Source organism: Microcaecilia unicolor, chromosome 8 (assembly GCF_901765095.1).
Source record: "Microcaecilia unicolor chromosome 8, aMicUni1.1, whole genome shotgun sequence".
Lineage (NCBI taxonomy): Eukaryota > Metazoa > Chordata > Amphibia > Gymnophiona > Siphonopidae > Microcaecilia > Microcaecilia unicolor.
In genome coordinates, this window is record NC_044038.1 from 207,135,345 (window position 1) to 207,157,893 (window position 22,549).

Here is a 22,549-nt window from a genome sequence, read left to right on the forward strand (position 1 = left end):
AGCTTAACTGAGTTTAAAAAAGGTTTGGATGGCTTCCTAAAGGAAAAGTCCATAGACCATTATTAAATGGACCTGGGGAAAATCCACTATTTCTGAGATAAGCAGTATAAAATGTTTTGTACTTTTTTGGGATCTTGCCAGATATTTGTGACCTGGATTGGCCACTGTTGGAAACAGGATGCTGGGCTTGATGGACCTTTGGTCTTTCCCAGTATGGCAATACTTATGTACATCACAAAGGTAGGGTGCACTGGTTTGGTTACAGTTTACTAGGAGATGGAGTTTTCAGGAATGGCCTCCATACCTGTGGAATCAATCATCTCAGAGTCTTCAGGGGGAATCCGATTTTTTGCCATTCCATAAGTGGTTCAAATCTCAGGTGTGGGGTTTGACACACAGTGAGGAATATTTTAGAGGAATGGAGGTTTGGGGTTTTCTTGTGTATTTTGTTTTATTCTTTGCATATGCTTTTGTTATGTTTTCTAAATTACTGTGGATGCTCTAGAAATGGATGCATTTTATAAACATCGGTTTATGAATCATCTCCTCCTGTAGCACTGGGTCCACAGATGGGGATAAGATGGAAGTGGACTTTCTGTGGACAGCTTGAGCCACTCAGGTTTCCTTTAATACTCCATTGTAAACGGCATGTATAAAGCTACTCGACATCTTGTTTTATTGCAAAATAGGGACCACATTTGGAAAAACACAGGAACGAAACTCCTTTTTTTCCCTAGAATCAAAGAGATGGCTTAATCTGGCCTGTGTAGGTCTATACAGGACACGTGGAAGAGGTTTCTTGCTATGAGATAGAAGGGCCTAGATCTGCAGCTTTCATGCTGTACATATAAATGTTCGCTAATTAAACAGACTAAGTCTGTTTAATTCAGACCTATAAATTAAGATTTTTTTTTTTTTTAACACTGAGAAACCGGCGTATCCCCGGGTCTGAAAGAAGTTGAAGATAGTTGGCTTCCTAGCTTGGTGCAAAAAATATAATTAGCAGAACGATCTCTCCCCTAGGGTTAATGTGTTTGTGGGTTTTCCCTGTTCCTTGTATTTCCCTTGGTTCTCTCCTCCCTTTACAGCAGGTTGGGCAGCGTGTGTGTGTTTTTCTGCTTAATGATAAATTTATAGCTAAATAATGTTTCTTGTTGCTTGAAATATTTTGCCTTTTCAAGTAGATACTCAAATTATTTAAATGCAAATAATGACGGAAAGCCCCTACAGTGGTAAATACTCGCTCATGGTGCTAGAGCCCAATTGATTGGGCTGGAAACCCAAAGGAGCAGGAAGGAACAGATGTCAAAAGAATACACTGAAATCTTAACTAAAAATATTATCATGAAAAGTCACCTGGAGGGGGGAAGGGGGGATATTACTATCTGAATAGAACCTGCTCCCAGGTGTATTACAAATTATTGATTGGTATTTATTTGGATTTAGAACCTGCTCCCAGGTATATTAAAAATTATTGGTTGGTATTTATTTGGATTATGCTCACACCTTTTTCAGTAGTAGCTCAAGGTGAGTTACATTCAGGCACACTGGGTATTTTCTATGTCCCTGGAGGGCTCACAATCTAATTTTATACCCGAGGCAATGGAGGGTTAAGTGACTTGCCCAGGATCACAAGGAGCAGCACTGGGATTTGAACCAGCCACCTCAATGTCAAAACTGGTGCTCTAACCAGGTTTGTCCTTGCTATAAACAGGGGAGACTCACATACTGCTCTAACCTGGATGTCCTTTCATTTACCTAAGGGGATCCCTGCAAAATATTACCGGTTTTTGTGAACGTTTGCACTGTTAAGCAAAATCAGTCGCACACTGCTAATCCTGGAAGAATCTTCCTGTATTTCCTAAGGGACAGCAATATCTGTAGGAATGCAGCAGGCCACAGATAACCACCATTTTACTTGTGATACAATGCAGACAGAGATGCAGCCCAACTCTTTACATCCTGTGATGACTCAAAAAGTATATGACACGCAATCATGTTACATTCAGGGGAGTAGAAAAGCATTTGCCAGTTTCAGGTTTCACTAAAACCTTTAAACTTAATAGATTTCTGTGGGACTTCCTTTTTCAGCTGTAATTGAAGTCAACTTCCTCAGGTCTCATTTAAACCAGCTATTTGGTTTTCAGGGGAAACGGGTGAAAAGAAAGCATCCTACTTTAATGGTTTTAGAAACAACGTGAAAAGCAGACTCTTTCACTGCTTCAAAAGAAGCACTTCAACTCTGCTGACTCAAAAAGTCAGCAAAGGAGAAAATAAGCACTTGGAAATGAAGGGGTTTTTTTTTCTCTGTCAGTTTGGGGTTTTGTTTCAGGCCTCCAGAATCCGGGCGACTCGGTCTGCACAGGACTATAGAGCTCACTTAGATCCAGAGAAGGAAGAGAAAATGCCTGTCTTCACCTCTGGAAAACTTTTCCGAGACGATTCTTTTGAGGGAACGGTGGTGGTGTGCTGGAATTTCAAACTAGGGACTTCATGCAACAGCAAAGTTAAAAATACTTATTCTACTTTATAAAATCTACTTTTTGGATCCAAGTCAGAAACTCTGCAAAACCTATGAATAGCTAATACTGAACAAAAGCTTCAGTATACAAAAGAAGAAAGTAATTAGAAAACCCATCTTTTTTTTTTTTACAGCCATCAAAACCCAAAATGGTTAATTTTAATTTTTAAAAAAAGGGTACACGTCTAAGTCATGCTGAGGACTACAGGGCTCCTCAGAATGTTACAGGAAATCCCAGAGGGTTCCAAGATGGCCACCAGTCCTTCTACAGTCCAGTAACAAACCTGGAGCCCTGTTTACTACGCCGCGCTGTAGGTGCACTAATGTTTTAGCAGGCGCTAACGATAGAGACACCTATTATAATTCCTATGGGTGTCTAGCGTTAGCGCGTGCTAAATTTATTGCACGCTAAAAAGTTTGCATGTCTACAGCACGGCTTAGTAAACAGAGCCCTTGATATATTTTTAGTGACTGACTGTATACTGTGTTTCCCCGAAAATAAGACACTGTCTTATATTTATTTTTCCTCCCCAAAACGCGCTAGGTCTTATTTTCGGGGGGGATGTCTTATTTTCTGGGAAACATCGGTCGCCCCCCCCCCCCCCACCACCACCCAAGGTCGCCTGGCCCCCCTCCGTCGCTCCCGGAACTAACCTGAAGCTCCTTTCACCTTCGCAAGTTCGGATTCGGAGCAGCAGCATGGCAGACCTCTCCTTCCTTCCGTGTCAGGAGAGGGCAGGGCACAGAAGGAAGGAGAGGTCTGCCATGCTGCTGCTCCGAATCCGAACTTGCAAAGGTGAAAGGAGCTTCAGGTTAGTTCCGGGAGTGACAGAGGGGGGGCCCGGTGACCTCGGGTGGCTCTCGGCGGCCCTGCTTAAAAAAAAAAAAAGTTTGGTAGGTCTTACTTTTGGGGGGATGTCTTATATTTTAAATTTGCAGGAAAACCCCGGTAGGTCTTATTTTCGGGGAAACACGGTATATCTGAATTTTAAAGTTATCTACATATAATTAAAAAAAAAAAAAAAAAAACTTAAAAACTGTTTCAAGTGTGATAAAAGACATGTCTACTAGACTCAACCACTACTACTCTCATCCAGCCTTGAAGATAAGCAAATGCACAAAAACCAGTTCACCTATTTCTCAGAATCCAGGGAAAGTATTTACCAAGATTTTTTTTTGGGGGGGGGGGGGGGAGGGGAGGGGGAAGTCACCCGTTTCTTAAGTAAGATTTATGTTTTTCCTTTCTGGTTGTCAGCTCAAGGCAAATTACATCAGCAGATAAAAACAAAATTATACTGGACAAAACAATAAAAGAAAATATATACTGCTCCTGAATCATACTTTTAAATTAATTAGGTTTTAGATAACTTTAACATGTTAACAGATTCAAAATTAAATAAAAATGTTTCCCCACAAAATTAATAGAAACTAGAATAGTAATAAAACCACTTGTAAAAGTTCTGCAATACAAGTAGCCAGCTATAAAGTTTCTTTCACTTTCATAACTGACAAGATTATCTGGAACAAGACAGTTTTTTCATGGCAAACTGTTCCACGATTAGTATATATATATATATATATATATATTTTTTTTTTGTTACATTTGTACCCCGCGCTTTCCCATTCATGGCAGGCTCAATGCGGCTTACATGGGGCAATGGAGGGTTAAGTGACTTGCCCAGAGTCACAAGGAGCTGCCTGTGCCTGAAGTGGGAACTGAACTCAGTTCCTCAGGACCAAAGTCCACCACCCTAACCACTAGGCTACTCCTCCACTGTTGCTACTATTTGAGATTCTACATGGAATGTTGCTATTCCACTAGCAACATTCCATGTAGAAGTCGGCCCTTGCAAATCACCAATGTGGCCGCGCAGGCTTCTGCTTCTGTGAGTCTGACGTCCTGCACCTACGTGCAGGACGTCAGACTCACAGAAACAGAAACCTGCGCAGCCTTCTACATGGAATGTTGCTAGTGGAATAGCAACATTCCATGTAGAATCTCCAATAGTAGCAACATTCCATGTAGAATCTCCAATTGTATCTATTTTATTTTTGTTACATTTGTACCCCATGCTTTACCACTCATGGCAGGCTCAATGCGGCTTACATGGGGCAATGGAGGGTTAAGTGACTTGCCCAGAGTCACAAGGAGCTGCCTGTGCTGGGAATCAAACTCAGTTCCTCAGTTCCCCAGGACCAAAGTCCACCACCCTAACCAGTTCCTCAGTTCCCCAGGACCAAAGTCCACCACCCTAACCACTAGGCCACTCCTCCACTAAGGAAGGTGAAATTGAAATAAAACTTAAATAGGGATCAGGAGGTACTTTCACTCCCGTATATATTTAGCAAGTTAGGGGTACCATTCCATAAAATACACTAGCCAAAAAGCACAAAATAAAGTCTTCTGCCAACAGGACCACCACCCCATACACACAATGGAACCTATTATCACCCGACTCCTCATTCCTGTGGTTTAAAATCAACAGCAGACAAAAGAAACATCTTGTCATCCACCATCTGAATCCACGAGAACTTAAGTTTAATTCAAGGAAGCAGATTTCACACCTAGCTAGATGCTACATCTTCCATTTATAACCACTATATAAAACTGTTAAAACATTTCTATCCTGTGTCCTGGAACCAAGCACTAGAGGGTCACTTGCTTCATTAAAACTTTTACAATATGTCTGGCCGACACAATTATAAGCTTTAATGCTTTGGACCTAGGAAATTACCTATTTTGGCTTTCAAATACAACAGAGTATCTTTCCTGGTTATACAATGTTACTACTTCTAATACAACAAACAAAAAAGAGCAGGAATACCACAAGGACATTTACCTTTTATAACTGGCTTGCCAGCAAAGGTCACTTTGAAGTGCACCATAACATTAAAAAAAAAAACCCTTCTTGTCCTGAAACTAACCCTTGCGGTCACTAGACTGAATAGACCTGAGTGAAAAGCAGTTAAGCTGCCCAGCACATTTTCCCCCTGCATAAGACGCTTATCTGGTATACCCAACTCACATTTCTAGGAGCTGAAATGACCATTTACCATTCAGGAAAGCACTAAAAATCCATTTATTCAAGCAAGCCTACCCAAAGGACCCAGATTAATCTTATGAACCCAACTACCTAACATATACCGAAGAGACAACAACATTGACCCAGACTTTATCTCCCACCTTATCCCCCCCCCTCTATTGCCTATCTCTACCTACCCATCCATACTATTACTATGTTATACTTCATTTCTTACCTTATCTAAAAAAAATCTGTATTAGTGTGTACTACTATTTAACATTTCTAGAGCGCTACAAAGTGTACGCAGCGCTGTACAAACATAGAAGACAGTCCCTGCTCAAAGAGCTTACAATCTAAATAAAAAGTAAAGCATTTAATATTTAAGCATTCAAGCACAAGAGAACAGTCACAGAAGGACTGAAGATGTTGAAGGGTGGTCAGTGTGATTAGGTGTAACTCTGGTTGGAGTAGTGTAAGCCGCACTGAACCTGCTTTTAGTGGGAAAGTGCGGGATACAAATGTAATAAATAAATGAGCTGCAAAATGGAACAACAGTTCTGTAAACTGACAGCACTATGGTTTTAAGTTTGACATTTCCAGAGTTACAGAGAATTAGCATTCGCCATAAAATGAAGCAAGAGCGAATGCAGATCAAGGTAAATTGTTTTGTTTTTTTTGTATTTAATGCAACCAAAAGGGGCATTTTCGATATGACATCCAAGTCTGAGGTTGGACATTTGCTTAAAATGTACAGAATCTAAATAGCAAATATAGCCTTTTTCAAAATAGCAAAACGTCTCCCCCCCCCCCCAAAAAAAAATGGCTACTTACTAGATGTTTTTGTGCTCTTTTTGATACATTTTTTATTGGGGGGGGGGGGGGGGAGTCAAAATGAAAAACGCACAAAACCAAACCATTCGGATATAGGAGGAGACTGGCCACGCAGACATCCCTGCAGAGCAGTGGGGCACCCCCTAGGGGGCACTGCAGTAGACTTCACCTAAAAGCTCCCAGGTACAAATCTCACCGTTGCACCCTCATATTGTATAGTGAGCCCTCCAAAACTTATTGCACCCAACTCTACACCTCTACAATAGCCCTTTTGGCTGCAGGTGTCACCTATATTATTATTATTTGTTACATCTGTATCCCACATTTTCCCACCTTTTGCAGGCTCAATGTGGCTTACAGATAACCGTTAGCCGATTCCGGTCTGAACAAATACATGGTATGAATGAATACAAAGTGATATTGTGGTAGAATGAGGTACATGTATGGTAGGTACAGTTAGGGGGAACTTACAGGGAAAGGGGGAAGAAGAGTCAGGTAATGTCCTTTACGGTTTTTGGTTACATTGCGTCGCAAGTGACCAGGAGGCATATTTTCAAAGCACTTTGGGAGGCTAAGTTCCATAGGTTTCTATGGAACTTAGGGAGGCTAAGTGCTTTGAAAATGAGCCCGCAGGTATTTTTATGTTGGGTCGGTGGGGTATGCTCCCTGTCTTTAGTGCTTTCCGAAAATTTAGGTGGTCGAGCGTAGTTTTTACTGCTTTTGGCAATGCGTTCCATAGTTTGCGCTTAGGTAGGAAAAGCTGGCTGCATAGGTGGATTTGTATTTGAGTCCTTTGCTGCTTGGGTAGTGGAGGTTTAGGTATGATCGTGCAGATTTTGTGGTGTTTCTGGTTGGCAGGTTGATGAGGTCTGTCATGCACCCCGGTGCCTCGCCGTAAATAATTTTATGAACAGTCGTGCAGATTTTTAAGTTGATACGTTCTTTGAGTGGTAGCCAGTACAATTTTTCTCGAGTGGTTTGACGCTGTCAAAGCGTGTTTTTCCAAATATAAGCCTGGCTGCTGTGTTTTGAGCGGTCTGAAGTTTCTTTATGATTTGATCCTTGCATCCCGCATAGATTCCATTACAGTAATCTGCGTGGCTTTACCATATGTGTACTTGTGGTGGAGCACTCACACTTCCCACCATAAGTGTAAATTAAGAGTGGATTATTGGCCTGGGTCCCCTTCTCTACAGTGCACTGCAGCAACCATTAGGCTACTCCAGAGACCTACTTGCCGCTTTAATAGGACTGGCCATAACATCTGAAGCTGTCATAGAGGCTGGTATGTACTGTTTCTTTTATATCTTTGGGGGGGGGGGAGGGTGGAAGGGGCCAGTGACCACTAGAGGAGGTTATTCCTCCAGTGGTCATCTGGTTATTTAGGGCACCTTTTGTGGCTTAGTCATTATTAAAACAGATCTAGATAAAATGTCTTAAGTTTTAGTCCTGGACATTTTCATTTTTGTTCCATTATGGCTGAAAATTGTCCAGGTCTTAGAACACCCAAATCCTGCCCTTAACACACACTCCTAGAGATCTGGACACGCTACAGACGAACTACACAGAAAAACGTCTGGAAAATGGGTTTTGAAAATGCCAATTTGAACGTTTTGGTGAGAAAAATGTCTAAATGCTGCTTTATACCACTTATTTTTTTATTTTTGTTACATTTATATCCCACATTTTTCCACCTATTTGTAGGCTCAATGTGGCTTACATGGTACCGGAGAGTCGTTAACAGACTCCGGTGCAAACAAATACAATTGATGTTCTGGTAGACTCTCTCTCTTTTGAAAATGAGCCCACAAGTGTTTCAAAAAAATAATGTGACAACTGCAGACGGGTACTGCACACAGTCTTACAAGCTAAAGCAAATTTTATTAGTCGAAAACTGCTCTAGTATCACCCTAAGTAGACAGCACTGCTTGGACAAAACAAGTTGGTTTCCACAGTTAATGCCACTTAACTCTGGAAATACCAGACTGGTAATAGTTTTGAGTAAGCATTACAACTAGGGATGAAACTATACTTGAAAAACAAAATTGCAACGATCAACTTTTCCTCTCCTAAAAAAAATGTTCTCCTTACTTTTCTGGCCTAGTGGTTAGAGTGGTGGACTTTGGTCCTGGGGAACTGGGTTCGATTCCCACTGCAGGCAAAGCTCCTTGTGACTCTGGGCAAGTCACTTAACCCTCCATTGCCCCATGTAAGCCGCATTGAGCCTGCCATGAGTGGGAAAGCGCAGGGTACAAATGTAACAAAAATAAAATAGATACTATTGGAGATTCTACATGGAATGTTGCTACTACTGGAGATTCTACATGGAATGTTGCTATTCCACTAGCAACATTCCATGTAGAAGGCTACGCAGGCTTCTGTTTCTGTGAGTCTGACGTCCTGCACGTACGTGCAGGACGTCAGACTCACAGAAGCAGAAGCCTGCGTGGCCACATTGGTGATCTGCAAGGGCCGACTTCTACATGGAATGTTGCTAGTGGAATAGCAACATTCCATATAGAATCTCAAATAGTAGCAACAGAGGAGGAGTGGCCTAGTGGTTAGGGTGGTGGACTTTGGTCCTGAGGAACTGAGTTCGATTCCCACTTCAGGCACAGGCGGCTCCTTGTGACTCTGGGCAAGTCACTTAACCCTCCATTGCCCCATGTAAGCCGCATTGAGCCTGCCATGAGTGGGAAAGCGCAGGGTACAAATGTAACAAAAATAAAATAGATACTATTGGAGATTCTACGTGAAATGTTGCTAGTGGAAGAGTGGCCTAGTGGTTAGAGTGGTGGACTTTGGTCCTGGGGAACTGGGTTCGATTCCCACTGCAGGCACAGGCAGCTCCTTGTGACTCTGGGCAAGTCACTTAACCCTCCATTGCCCCAGGTACAAATAAGTACCTGTATATAACATGTAAGCCGCACTGAACCTGTTATGAGTGGGAAAGCGCAGGGTACAAATGTAAGAAAAATAAATAAAAAAAATTAATTGGATTCCCCACCCTCATTTTGCACTTTTTTTTTTTTCCTCTTTAAATTTTGCTCTACCTGAGCTGGTGCCTGGGATTTCTACAGTCCTGATTTTCAACCAACCAGCACTGTGTTAAGTACAGAAAAATCACAATACCTCGCTTTGCCTCGGTAGCTGGGAAATACTGTTTTGCTTTCCATCATACCAATGGAAGCTTCGTGATGTCCCAGTACCAGAGAGGGGCAACCTTCATATGCTTTTTGGATATATTAAAACTGAAAAGTGTTATGAAGATAGAGTGTCAAGTATGACTCTGATCTCCCAAATATGCTTTTTTTATTTTTATTTTTTTTAAAGGATATTGAGATCAATCTGTTTTCAAAAAAGGATAGTTAAAACAGAGCAAATACTTTTGCACATCCAAATTAAAATTTATGACCACGTACACTGCTCCAACAAATAATCTATATTTATTCCCAAATCCATCTGAAAGACATGCTACTAGAGAGCAACATCTTGTACTTAAAAGACAAATAAAAGCAAATGTATTCTCTGTCCTGTGCCTAAATATAATCAAAGTCTCAGTATGGTTAGATTTCAAGTTACTAGCACACACCACTTATATAACTATTTACTTGAGCAGGATCCTAACATGCTTACTCATCACGGCTTTTCAGAAGTTGCAGGCAACGGGAAGAATGAGCACATAATAATCTCAGGAGGTGCGCTGTATTACAGCTTCTGAAGAGATTGGGGGAGATACTATGCACCCAGGATGCTGTGAAGTTACAACAGCTGCTCAAGGTCCCAGAGGGACGGAAGGATCACATCTAAACCCCAAATACCCAACTCCTGGGCAGGTGTGGCGTACCAATAAAACTGGACAGCAAATAAAAATGGATCCTCAGAAGCTTAGCTGAAATTGGGTGGCGGAGCAGGTGGGGGGAAGAGGGGGTGGTGGTTGGGAGGCGAGGATAGGGGAGGGCAGACTTATACGGTCTGTACCAGAGCCAATGATGGGAGGCGGGACTGGTGGTTGGGAGGCGGGAAATACTGCTGGGCAGACTTATACGGTCTGTGCCCTGAAAAGGACAGGTACAAATTCAAGGTAAGGTATACACATATGAGTTTGTCTTGGGCAGACTGGATGGACCATGCAGGTCTTTTTCTGCCGTCATCTACTATGTTACTATGTAAGTTAGTGTCATTACACCACAAAAAAACAACCACACAGTATGGTGTGCCCAGTTGTATAACCAGTTTTTTTAATTAAAGTACACACTTTTTTTTTTTATTGTCGAGTATCAGTTTGCTGTACATATATAATTTTTGTTCACAAAATGCTTCAGCTTTCATTTTTGACATACATAGCAGCTTTACGAACAGCCTTGGGTTGAATGTGCACTTTTTTTTTTCTGACTGCTAAATGCACCAATCGTCTCTTGTTTTTCATACACTGGCCACAGTTTTTCTATTCAAGTGCACCAATCAGCTTTCATTTTTGATTCACATGCACAGCTTTGACACGAAGGTCCACATTTTTTCACCATTATTTGATCATTCACAGGCCTATCCCCACATTCTGCCATGAAATCCTTTGTATGGCTACATTTATGTTCTTTTTCATTTTCAGAATTTCAAAAGAATGTGAAGATTATGATGTTCCCTGTCACAATTAAAAAGGTCTCCCTGAGGCAACAAAAAGTGAAACAAGGCCCAGCATTGCGGACATTAGGTACATACATACTGCAACCTCTTTCAGGCATTTGTTTTGAAGTGTTTTGAATGCAAATAGACTGGACTCGGTTTTAAGGTTGCGCTTTAGTATTGAAATATTTATGTGCAGTAATTATAAATGAGACATTAACTGCTATGTCTTAGACTCCAAGAATTTATAGGGTGTCACTTATTTCTTATGAGTACATATATATTATTCGGAGTATATTATCTTAAGAATCTCACACTATAATTTGTGGTTATTTTTTGTAATTTATACATTTTTCCCTTCAGGCTATTTTTATTACCCAGTTTTGATGATATTCCAAAGTTAATGTCATGCCTACTGCCACAGCATCCCCTATTCTTAAATCAATAAATGTAAAATGAGGTGTATCTTAAAATGTGCAATTCCTGCTGTCGTATTCCATCTGTATTCGTGTATTAATGCCCATTACCAATGCATTACATGGAGAGAAGGATTGGTTTTCTTTGTGTGTTAACAGTCTGCTTTTTATTCTAATATATAGAAGAAAAAAATATTTATACCCTTAAACAAATGTTCAACATTTCCATTAACAAGGGCCTCAATGCTAGGTGCTTCTTGCTCAGTAGAGGTGGTTAGACTTCCTTCAAAATTATGAACTCTTCCAGCAGAGCAAAACCCCCAGAAAACAACCATCCCTACCTACAGAATTGCTCAAAGTGAAGGGCTGCAATAATTTAAAAAACTAAGTAACCAGTCATATCCCCTGTGGCACTCAGGTGACAAAACTAAGAAGCCAGAGCAAACTTCTTTGCTTCCTGACAGAACCTCAATTTCATCTAAAGTCTTATGTGCTACAAAACACAAAACTGCAGAGATCTCACCACTCCCCAAAAAAACTCACTTTGTGCCAGCCACACAGCATCCGATGCTGCATATAACACAATGTGAATGAACTACGAATAGACAGACCACAATACCCCAGATCCTCAAACACTCTTGAGCCATATAAAATGGACAAATGTTCCAGGAAGAATTGACCCAAATAATCCCGCAACACACACTAAGCACCATCCCAACACACACTAAGCACCATCCCATTGGAGGGGGGGGGGGGGAGTTTAATTCTTTGCATAAGTTTGTATAGCACCAAGTTCCACAAAATAGATACCAGTGAAAGTGTCCGTCAGTATGAAGTTTATAGTTCTAAAAAAAGGGAAGAACAGTTTTTGCCCCCTGGTATCCATGTTCTGAGACTTGCATTATAAAATAGATGTTTTGCAATTATGCAATACTGTATGAACATTTCAGGGAGAAAACTGTGGCAAACCAGGTATCGTAAAGCAGCGCATTCCTCGTTATTCTTCTAACCCAATATATTGCGTAGTCTGTCTTAATCAATTTAAATGTGTACCGTTGCAGGGGGTATGAAAATACATAAATCAAACTACATAAAGGTTTACTGTTAAAACGAGAAGACAAACTGCATAAAAGTTATTTAAAATCATTTTGCCCTCAAAGTCACAACTGAATGGCATGTATAACAATTTGTTTCTACGTTACAGACTTTCACCGAATTGACAAGTTACAATGCAACAGAAGGATAAGGCAGTCTCTGGATGTTATGTTAGTCCACTTGCTAATACATATAAAGTTTCATTTTAAAATATATATGAGGAAAATAATCTTCTAGTTTTCCCATCTTTTGCTTATGCTGTCCTGACCTGAGAAAAGCGATCTTAGCTCTTAAAAGCTGGTCAACAAATTGTTACTCCCATTAAACAGGGATCCTAGGTTTGAGGAACCAGAAGAAAGTTATATAACTAGTAACAACCCAAAACAGTGAACTTGTTCTTGACAGAGAACAACATTAGAAGTTTCTCTGTATGATTGCCTATTCCAACTATTCGAGCCAGTATTTTACATGAAAAAAAGCTTAATAGGCAACAATATTTACATAGCATCTGTATACATATGCCTCTGACTCCATGACATAATTCTAACACTACAGAACAATACACAATCAGGTATGTTGAAACAATGTGTAAATTCTCATTAGCAATTTAAAATTATAGCAACATGAGTAAACCAAGCTTTAAACATTAAAAAAAATAATAATGAAAATGATACCTTCACCACCTTCTATTTTCAGGTAGACATTTCATGTTATGGTCTAGAGAAGAAATAAATTCACTTACTCTGCATTAAATCCATTGACATGCAAAATCCTCATCTGTTTGACAATTGTGCTTTTACCAGATTCACCAGCACCTAGCAAAAAAAAGATGGAGAGGACATGAGAAATCTGAAGGAAAACAGAAAACTGTGACTTTTGCAATCTTCTGTTCACTCAGTAAAATTCTACTAACAATATTTTCAAGAGGAAAAATAAAAGAGTCTGCAACGAAATTACTGTATGAAGTTGGTTGAAATGACTACGTATATATGTAAAAATGATATACACATTAAAAGGAAGGCCTGTCGTGCTTATTGTACCACATTTTTTCACTGAAAAAAAAATGATTCAAGAGGGGAAAAAATACAGGGAAGAAGGGATACGGCTGTTGAATCACGATTCTATTCACTGAATTCTTTATAAAAAAAATTTCCTCGATTCCTTTCTGCAGTACATAACACATGCCACTCCCTTAGGCATCCAAAAAATGACTTGTCTTTAATGTGAAGAGATAAACTTGACTCCTTTCCACCACACGCCCACCCTGTGCTGCACAGAAGCTGCACCCTTCAGTCTCCATCTTGTAACAATTTCTACTGCTCACGAAACTAAGTTGCATCTCATCTTAATGCCCCGAAGCAGGTGCTAAATCTGCCCTGCGAAAAAAAAAAAACCCCAACACATTTAAGGCTGCATCGGCCCAGTCTAAACACACGAAATCAGCCATATTCCAGAAAACCCAGGTACTGCCTGCAGGAGCACAACTGCTCTTCCCAAAGGCCAGAATCAGTTTTGCTCGTTTGTTTTAAATAAGGAGCACCAGCTTACCCAATATATTATCAAAATAAAAGTGCCTGTTTTGTAAACAGCTGGCCCTTTGCACTGAGTGAAGCCTCGCAGGATGCAGGGCCTGGCTGGCTCCTCCACATCTCTGACAGGAGAAACCTCCATTTTGAGCTTCGCGTTTAAAAAAAAAAAAAAAAAAGTGTTTTAAGCTGTTTCTATTTCTGGCTTCTTTCACTCAGCCTCGGTCCTCTAAAGCATCCAACCACATCTGGCAACCTCGGCCCCTTCACCCAAACAAAACCCTTTTCTCACCCCATCCCCCCCTCAAAACCCCTAATAAAAACAAGTAATAAGCTAGGTGCAGCCAGGTTTGAAATAGTTTCTATTTCACGGTGGGGAATGGGGGAATCCTGTGGGTTGTTGTGTTGCCCCCCACCCCCCCCCCCATCTGCTCGAAAAGAATAGTACCTTATTCCTGCTTGAATGAAACTGTGCTACCTCCCCCTAACCCTTGCAAGAAAAACATGTTACCAATTTTCACCATGTTAAACACCCTCCCCCCCCCCTTTTTTTTTTTGCTGGGAGTTGAGTGTCTATTTTCAGGCACACTTTACCACCGCCCACCCCTCCCAGGAGGCTGGTTTTGGGCCTTAACATCCCCCTTCACACACAGGCTTGGAAAGGGGGGGGGGGGAACTATACCCCAGTCCATAGCAGAGAACCACAAATACTGGAAGGACACAGCCCTCCTCCCCCCCCCCCAAAAAAAAAATCTGAAAGCAAACTGAACTGGAGGAGGCTGCAAGCTGCTCCCTTAATGTTTATGAGAGGGGGGGGGGGGTTCCCCATCAATGCTAACCCAGGGTAAAATTTCCCTTTTACACACACATACCCTTCAAACCCTCATCCAGCCCTCCGGTTTGGAGGGGCCCCGACCTTAAAAAGACACAGGAAAAACGCACCCTCCTCCCCAATCCTTTGGTAATTCGGGCCTGGACACCTCAGATCCCCCCCAACCCCGGAAACTGCTATGCCTGGTAGAGGTCTCCTCCCCCGTTCACCGAGCACCAACAGCCGGTGCACGGCTCTCCCCCCCCCCCCCCCCACCTCATCCAGGGGGAGGAGCAGCCGGTGTGTGGCTCGGTCTCCTCCCCTCCCTCCCAAGACTCACCGAGCAACAGCCGGTGCGTGGCCCAGTCTCCCCCCCCCCCCCTGCAGCAGTTGATGCGTGGCCCGGCTCCCCCATCCCGGCTCACCGAGCAGCAGCAGCCGGTGCGTGGCCCGGTAGACTTGCTTGTCCTTCTGCAGCTGCTTCTCAATCTTCTTGTTGGCTTCGCGCTGCGCCTTCTCCTCGTTGCGCTGATCCTCCGTCTTGCTGTTGCCCAGACAGCCCATGGTGTGCGCCCTTCCCTCGCCCCCGATCGCCCTGCTCTTAGGAGCCCGAATTCGGCAGGAGCGGCACGACCGAGACAGACATGAACAGCGCCGACCCCCCACCCCAAAAAAGCAGCAGGCTGGGGGGGAGCGCTCCTTTTCCACCCCAACCTCCTCCCTCCCCCCAAATTGCTGCCTTCTTGGCTATTTTTGTTCGTGTGCGCGTCTTTCCTCTCGTGTTTTCTGGTTTCCACTCCCCCCCCCCCTCTAAAAAAAAATGGGGGAGTGGGGAAACAAAACGGGCCCGGTTCGATTGGAAAGAGGGAGGGGGGTCCGGGGAAAAGAAAGCAACAAAATCCCGAATTCTCAAATCCAGTGAGCAGATTGCCACCCCGCACGTATTTTAAAACGAAATAATTCCAACTTTTGCCTCTGTCGTTCGCTCTTCTTCCTCCCCCTCCAAAAAAAAAAAAACGCAGAGCCTCAGGGCCCGGACGATTTCTCAGTCCCTTTTTTTTCAATTTTTATGTCTATTTCGTTCTTTTTTTGCCTCCTGTTTCTTCTTCTTCCTCCTCCTCCTAATGGTGGTGCTTTTTCCAATCCAAGGCCCCTTTTTCTCAGCTGCTTTTTCACATTAGATTTTGCTTCCTCTCCTTGCTTTCCTCTGGGCCCTTTTTAGAGGACGGGGGTGGTTTCTTCTTTCTGATTCTACGGAGGAGATTGCTGATGCCGGCCAGTGATCCCCCCCCCCCACCTCTTCGGCTTTTTCAGCAGATTTTTGCCGTTCTCTCCTGCATTTCTCCTGGTTTGTATTGAGATCTGCACAGAGAGGGAGAGATAGAAACGGGGTGGGGCAAGCTGCTCTCGCTGAACCACGGGAACTGAACCGTTCACATGATCCCCAAACGTCAGGCTTTGGTGACAAGAGGCGCCCTCTTCAAATGCAACCGGAACAGCCGGCCCGAATGGGTGAGGGGGATGGGAATCGTAGCTGCTGGGTCGGTCGCAACTTTCTCAACCCATCAGGCATTCACCTATCCAGCTCTTGCAGACAGCAAGAGTTTCACTATTAGCTTTATTTTTACTAGAACTAAAGGTGATCAATAGAAATCAAACAAAAGAAAACATGGAAAAGAAAACAAGATGATACCATTTTTACTGAACATAACTTAATACATTTCTTGATTAGCTTTCGAAGGTTGCCCTTCTTCCTCAGATCGTGATGAAAATAGCTGGTGCCAGTCAGGCCCCCACCCCACCCACCAGTGATTTCACAGTAAGAATACTGAAAGGTAATTTTAAAACAATACAGGAACGTAAGACCTTTGAAATAAGAATGATTGAATATTTTGACACCCAACAAACAGGACTTAATAAGCTTCTGGGTTTTCTAACTCATTATAAAACATAAAGCTGTATTTCTCTGTTTATTACGCTCCTCTCACCTACCAACACCATTCTGTTAGAATATCGATGAAATGCTTTGATGTCCCCATGCATACCCCCACCCTCCCACTCTGTCAGACAGTCAAAGTAATGCTTTGATGTTTCTCTCGTATATACTATCTGCTACCTCATTTGCTTATTTCCGATCTGAGGAAGAAGGGCAACCTTCGAAAGCTAATCAAGAAATGTATTAAGTTATGTCCAATAAAAAAAGGTATCATCTTATTTTCTTTTCCATGTTTTATTTTGTTTGATTTCTATTGATAACCTTTAAAAGTGGACTAACGCGGCTACCACACCTCTCTACTAGAACTAATATAGTTCCCTGTAGTCTTTCCTATTTTTCACGATGATCACTGCCGTACTCAACTCCCAAGATTATAAAAATGTGTTTTGTGTAGTGTTTCAGTAATTATTCCTCCAAACGGTCCTTTCTTCCCACTTCCTATACAACACAACTTTCTTAGCAGAGATTTGGCAGGTGAGACTACACAAGGAGACCTGCCTCAAGGTCCCTCCTGGTTACTATCCGCCCCTTCTCCTTTCCTGGTCAAATTAAAATCTTCATTTGATGATCAGGGGTGGCCTAGGGGAGATATGGAGTAATGTGGGGTTTTAGCAGAGTCATGAGGTGAGGGGGGGCTGTATTTGCATAAATCAATAGGAGTTGAAAAGCAGAGCCATGAGCAAGAAACGCTCAACGGTAGGACCATCTTGATCTGGAGACAACTTCCTATTTTGCTGTGACCCCTACTGCACACACCCCATTGGAGTAGAAGTTCAGATCTTCTGTTGCAAACAGGGGTGGATAATTTACCATAGGAAGAGTAAGTAGGTGGCTATGGGACAGTAAGTGGTCCTGCAACCTATAGGCAGCTGTGTTATTGTGCCACCTTGTCAGAATGGGGAGGAGCTCCTGTGAGAACAGTCTATTCTAGGAAACCCTGCATTCTGAGGAGGCTTGGCTTAGTGCAGTGGTTCCCAAACCTGGTCCTAGAGGCACCCCAGCCAGTCAGGTTTTCAAGAGACCCACAATAAATATTCAGGAGAGAGATTTGCATGCACTGCCTCCACTGCATGCAAATCTATGTCATGAATATTCATTGTGGGTATCCTGAAAACCTGACTGGCTGAGGTGCCTCCAGAACCAGGTTTGAGAACCAGTGGCTTAGTGGTTTGAGAAGGGGGCTGATACTCCTTGGGACTTTGGGCAAGTCTGGTTCCTCTGGTATAAACTTAGCACGCTTTAGCAAATCTGGCCCTAATAGAGAACAAGGGGTCAATAAAATGGCAGCATGCCTTTTAGTCAGAGAAATACTGCCTGTTCCTAACAATTGTGACTATAACCATAGTAACATAGTAGATGACGGCAGAAAAAGACCTGCATGGTCCATCCAGTCTGCCCAAGACAAACTCATATGTGTATACCTTACCTTGAATTTGTACCTGTCCTTTTCAGGGCACAGACCATATAAGTCTGCCCAGCAGTATTTCCCGCCTCCCAACCACCAGTCCCGCCTCCCATCACCGGCTCTGGTACAGACCATATAAGTCTGCCCTCCCCTATCCTCGCCTCCCAACCACCACCCCCTCTTCCCCCCAACTGCTCCGCCACCCAATTTCAGCTAAGCTTCTGAGGATCCATTCCTTCTGCACAGGATTTCTCTATGCATATCCCATGCATGTTTGAACTCCGTTACCGTTTTCATCTCCACCACCTCCCGCGGGAGGGCATTCCAAGCGTCCACCACCCTCTCCGTGAAAAAATACTTCCTGATATCTTTCCTGAGTCTGCCCCCCTTCAATCTCATTTCATGTCCTCTCGTTCTACCGCCTTCCCATCTCCGGAAAAGATTCGTTTGCGGATTAATACCTTTCAAATATTTGAACGTCTGTATCATATCACCCCTGTTCCTCCTTTCCTCCAGGGTGTACATGTTCAGGTCAGCAAGCCTCTCTTTAACCAGTCTGAGTGACCTGGAGTACCAGGTACAAAAGTCCATTCCATGTTGCCCACTCCCAGAATTCAGGAGGTGAAGTAACCGAGAGCTATCTGGCTCCATAATCAGCCTTCTGAAAACTTATTCAAACCTAGTGTTGACAACATTTTGTGACAGCAAATTCCATAAATTTAATTATAAATGGAGTGGGAAAAAATGGAGTGGAGGAGTGGCCTAGTGGTTAGGGTGGTGGACTCTGGTCCTGAGGAACTGAGTTCAATTCCCACTTCAGGCACAGGCAGCTCCTTGAGACTCTGGGCAAGTCACTTAACCCTCCATTGCCCCATGTAAGCCGCATTGAGCCTGCCATGAGTGGGAAAGCGCAGGGTACAAATGTAACAAAAATAAAATAGATACTATTGGAGATTCTACATGGAATGTTGCTATTCCACTAGCAACATTCCATGTAGAAGCCTGCGCGGCCACATTGGTGATCTGCAAGGGCCGACTTCTACATGGAATGTTGCTAGTGGAATAGCAACATTCCATGTAGAATCTCAAATAGTAGCAATAGTGAAGGAGTGGCCTAGTGGTTAGGGTGGTGGACTTTGGTCCTGGGGAACTGAGTTCACTTCCCACTTCAGGCACAGGCAGCTCCTTGTGACTCTGGGCAAGTCACTTAACCCTCCATTGCCCCATGTAAGCCGCATTGAGCCTGCCATGAGTGGGAAAGCACAAGGTACAAATGTAACAACAACAAAAATATCTGTTACAAGTGGTTTCATTGTGTATCTCTTAATTCAACAGAAACCAGTAAATATCCATTCCCCATCAACTTGTTCCACTCTACTCATGATTTTCAAAATCTTCTCTTACGTCTCCTCACATTTGTCTCTTCTCCAAGTTGAAGAGGGCCCAAACCTTGTGCTTGCCAATGTTTTTGTGCCTGTGACCCCATGACTGTGGCCAAATAGAACTGTTTGACTCCCTGGAGGTGCAAAATAACGAGAGCCCATCTAGGTCGGGAAGCTCTACCCTAATCCTTTAGCTTTTCTTCATTAAGGCATTTCCTTCATCATTTCTGTTGCCCTCTGTGCTTTTTCTAGTTTTGATGTATCTTTTTTTTTTTTTTTTTTTTAGATGTGTTACTGAGAAATACACACAGCATGTCTTAGGGTAGCTGGCCCTGGTTGCAAATCCAAGCGTGTTCTCACATAATTCCTCCTGAGCATCAGAATTTGGGTCTGCAAAGAATGCATGACTTCATTAAAAGAAGGGAAGGGAAAGCCATAACAGGATGTGAACTGGGTCAGTCTGTAATACTTATCAGCAAATCACAGAAGCAGGGCTCTCACCCTGTCACTTGGCAGGTATGAGAAACTTCACATTTTCGATATGACATCTAAGTCCACCTTTGAATGTTTTGCTCAAAACATCCAAAATTGAAGTGGGGAATATAACCATTTTCAAAACAGAAAAAGTCTATCTTTTTTTCTGAAAATGGCTATTTTGTAGCTGTTTTGTGCTCAAAACATTTGTCTTTTTGATCCATTAAAAAAAAAAAATAAAATAAAAGTCCAAGTGAAAAACGTAGAAAATCAAGCCATTTGGGACGCAGGAAGAGCCAGCTTTCCTGGTAGACTGGCCACAAAGGCATCACAGCAGAGCAGTGGGGCACCCTAGGAGGCACTATTGCTACTACTACTTAACATTTCTAGAGCGCTACTAGGGTTAAGCAGCGCTGTACAAATTAACAAAGAAGGATGGTCCCTGCTCGAAGAGCTTACAATCTAAAGGACAAAATGTCAAGTTGGGGTAGTTGAGATTTCCTGAGAAGAGGTGTAGTGATTAGGTGCCGAAGGCGACATTGAAGAGGTGGGCTTTGAGCAATGATTTGAAGATGGGTAGGGAGGGGGCCCGGCGTATGGGCTCAGGGAGTTTGTTCCAAGCATGGGGTGAGGCGAGGCAGAAAGGGCAGAGCCTGGAGTTTGGTGGTGGAGAAGGGTACTGAGAGGAGGGATGTCTTGAGAGCGAAGGTTACGGGTAGGAACGTACGGGGAGATGAGGGTAGAGAGGTAAGGAGGGGCTGCAGATCGAGTGCATTTTTAGGTTAATAGGAGAAGCTTGAACTTTATGCGGTATCTAATTGGAAGCCAGTGAAGTGACTTGAGGAGAGGGGTGATATGAGTATATCGGTCAAGGCGGAAGATAAGACGTGCAGCAGAGTTCTGAACGGACTGAAGCGGGGATAGATGGCTAAGTGGGAGGCCAGTGAGGAGTAGGTTGCAGTAGTCGGACTTCAGATCTCACCCTTACCCCCTTATATTTTATGGTGAGCCCTTCAAAACCCACGAAACACCTACTGTACCCAACTATGCACTACTACAATATCCCTTATGGCTGCAGGTGTCACCTATATGTGGATACAGTAGGTTGGGGGGGGGGGAGGCTGACCCTTTCCACCACAAGTATAATAGTTAAGAGTAGATTATAGGCCTGAGTCACCTTCTCTACAGTGCACTGCACTGACCACTAGGCTATTCCAGGAACCTGCTTGCTGCTCTAATAGGTGTGACCATAATATCTGAAGCTGTGATGGAGCCTGATATGTACTGTTTCTTATACATCTTTGCGGGGGGGGGGGGGGGGGTGGAAGGGGGTCATTGACCACTGAAGGAGTAAGGAGGTGTCATTCGTTCCTGCAGTGATCGTCTGGGCACTTAGGACACTTTGGTTGTGGTTTATTCTTTAATAAAACAGGTCTAGACCAAAACGTCCAACTTATAGCCCTGGATGTTTTTATGTTATGTTCCATTATGGTAGAAACACCCAGATCCCGCCCTTAACATGCCCCTGAACACCCCCTTGCGATTTGAATGCACTTCTGATGGGACTTCGTAGAAAAACTTCTAAAAAATGGTTTTGAAAATACCAATTTGGACTTTTTTTGTGAGAAAAACATCCAAATGCTGATTTATGCCAATTTTTGGATGTTTTCCTGTCTTGAAAATGTGAATTTTGAGGCCCCTAATGGGTGAATAAAGTGTTAATATTAAATCATCTTTTTTTTTATATAAGCAGAAGGTCTAATTCTCCTATTTTGGCAATGGTTATTTTACTCATTTAAATTTAGCTAATGCTTTTTCAGTAGTAGCTCAAGATGAGTTATATTCAGGTACAGAAAGTATTTATCTATTAACAGAGGGTTTACAGTCTAACAGCTGGAGTTTCTGAAGCCTACAAACATCATTAATGTATGTTATTAATAACTAAGTCCCATTGCACTGAATGGCGTCTGTGCAGAAGCACAGCCAGGTTGAGGAGGGCGTGTGGGGTGGGAAGCGGAGAGCAGACTGCCGATGGCGCCAATGCGTATTTTAAATGTGACAGATCACGTGGAAACGAGGCGCCGTTGGAAGTCCGTTTGGGGCGTGGCATCTCCCCTGGCGAACCACCTAGCTACGCCTCTGAGCCTGTGGTAAAATGACATGTATTAACAGTGTTAGTGTGTGCTAATGCAATAGCACATATCAGTAACCCCAGCTGGAGGCAATAGAAGGTTAATGATTTGCCCAAGGTCACAAGGAGTGTCAGTGAGATTTGAACCCTCAGCTTCGCTGGTTCTTAGCTCACTGTTCTTCCTACTAGATTACAACTACGCTCTAACACAGGGGTTCTCAACCCAGTCCTCGGGACTCACCAAGCCAGTCTGGTTTTCAAGATATCCACAATGAGTATGTATGAGATAAGAGTTGCATACAATGGAGGCAGAGC

General features: G+C 42.9%; 1 protein-coding gene across 3 annotated transcripts in view; it reads right to left on the reverse strand.

Moving 5' to 3' along the window:
• Positions 1-22,549, reverse strand: part of GNAS (GNAS complex locus) — a 331,291-nt gene that overhangs the window by 186,896 nt on the left and 121,846 nt on the right. Inside the window, exons 1-2 of one of the 3 annotated variants that reach the window (XM_030211104.1) lie at positions 15,272-16,268; positions 13,252-13,324 (exon numbers count right to left, since the gene is read on the reverse strand). In XM_030211104.1, the coding sequence (XP_030066964.1) occupies positions 13,252-13,324; positions 15,272-15,410 (212 nt within the window). In that variant the 5' untranslated portion in view covers positions 15,411-16,268. Of the gene's footprint in view, positions 1-13,251; positions 13,325-14,057; positions 14,167-15,271; positions 16,269-22,549 lie in introns of those variants that run through there. The other 2 variants (XM_030211105.1, XM_030211103.1) reach the window with 2 other exon arrangements.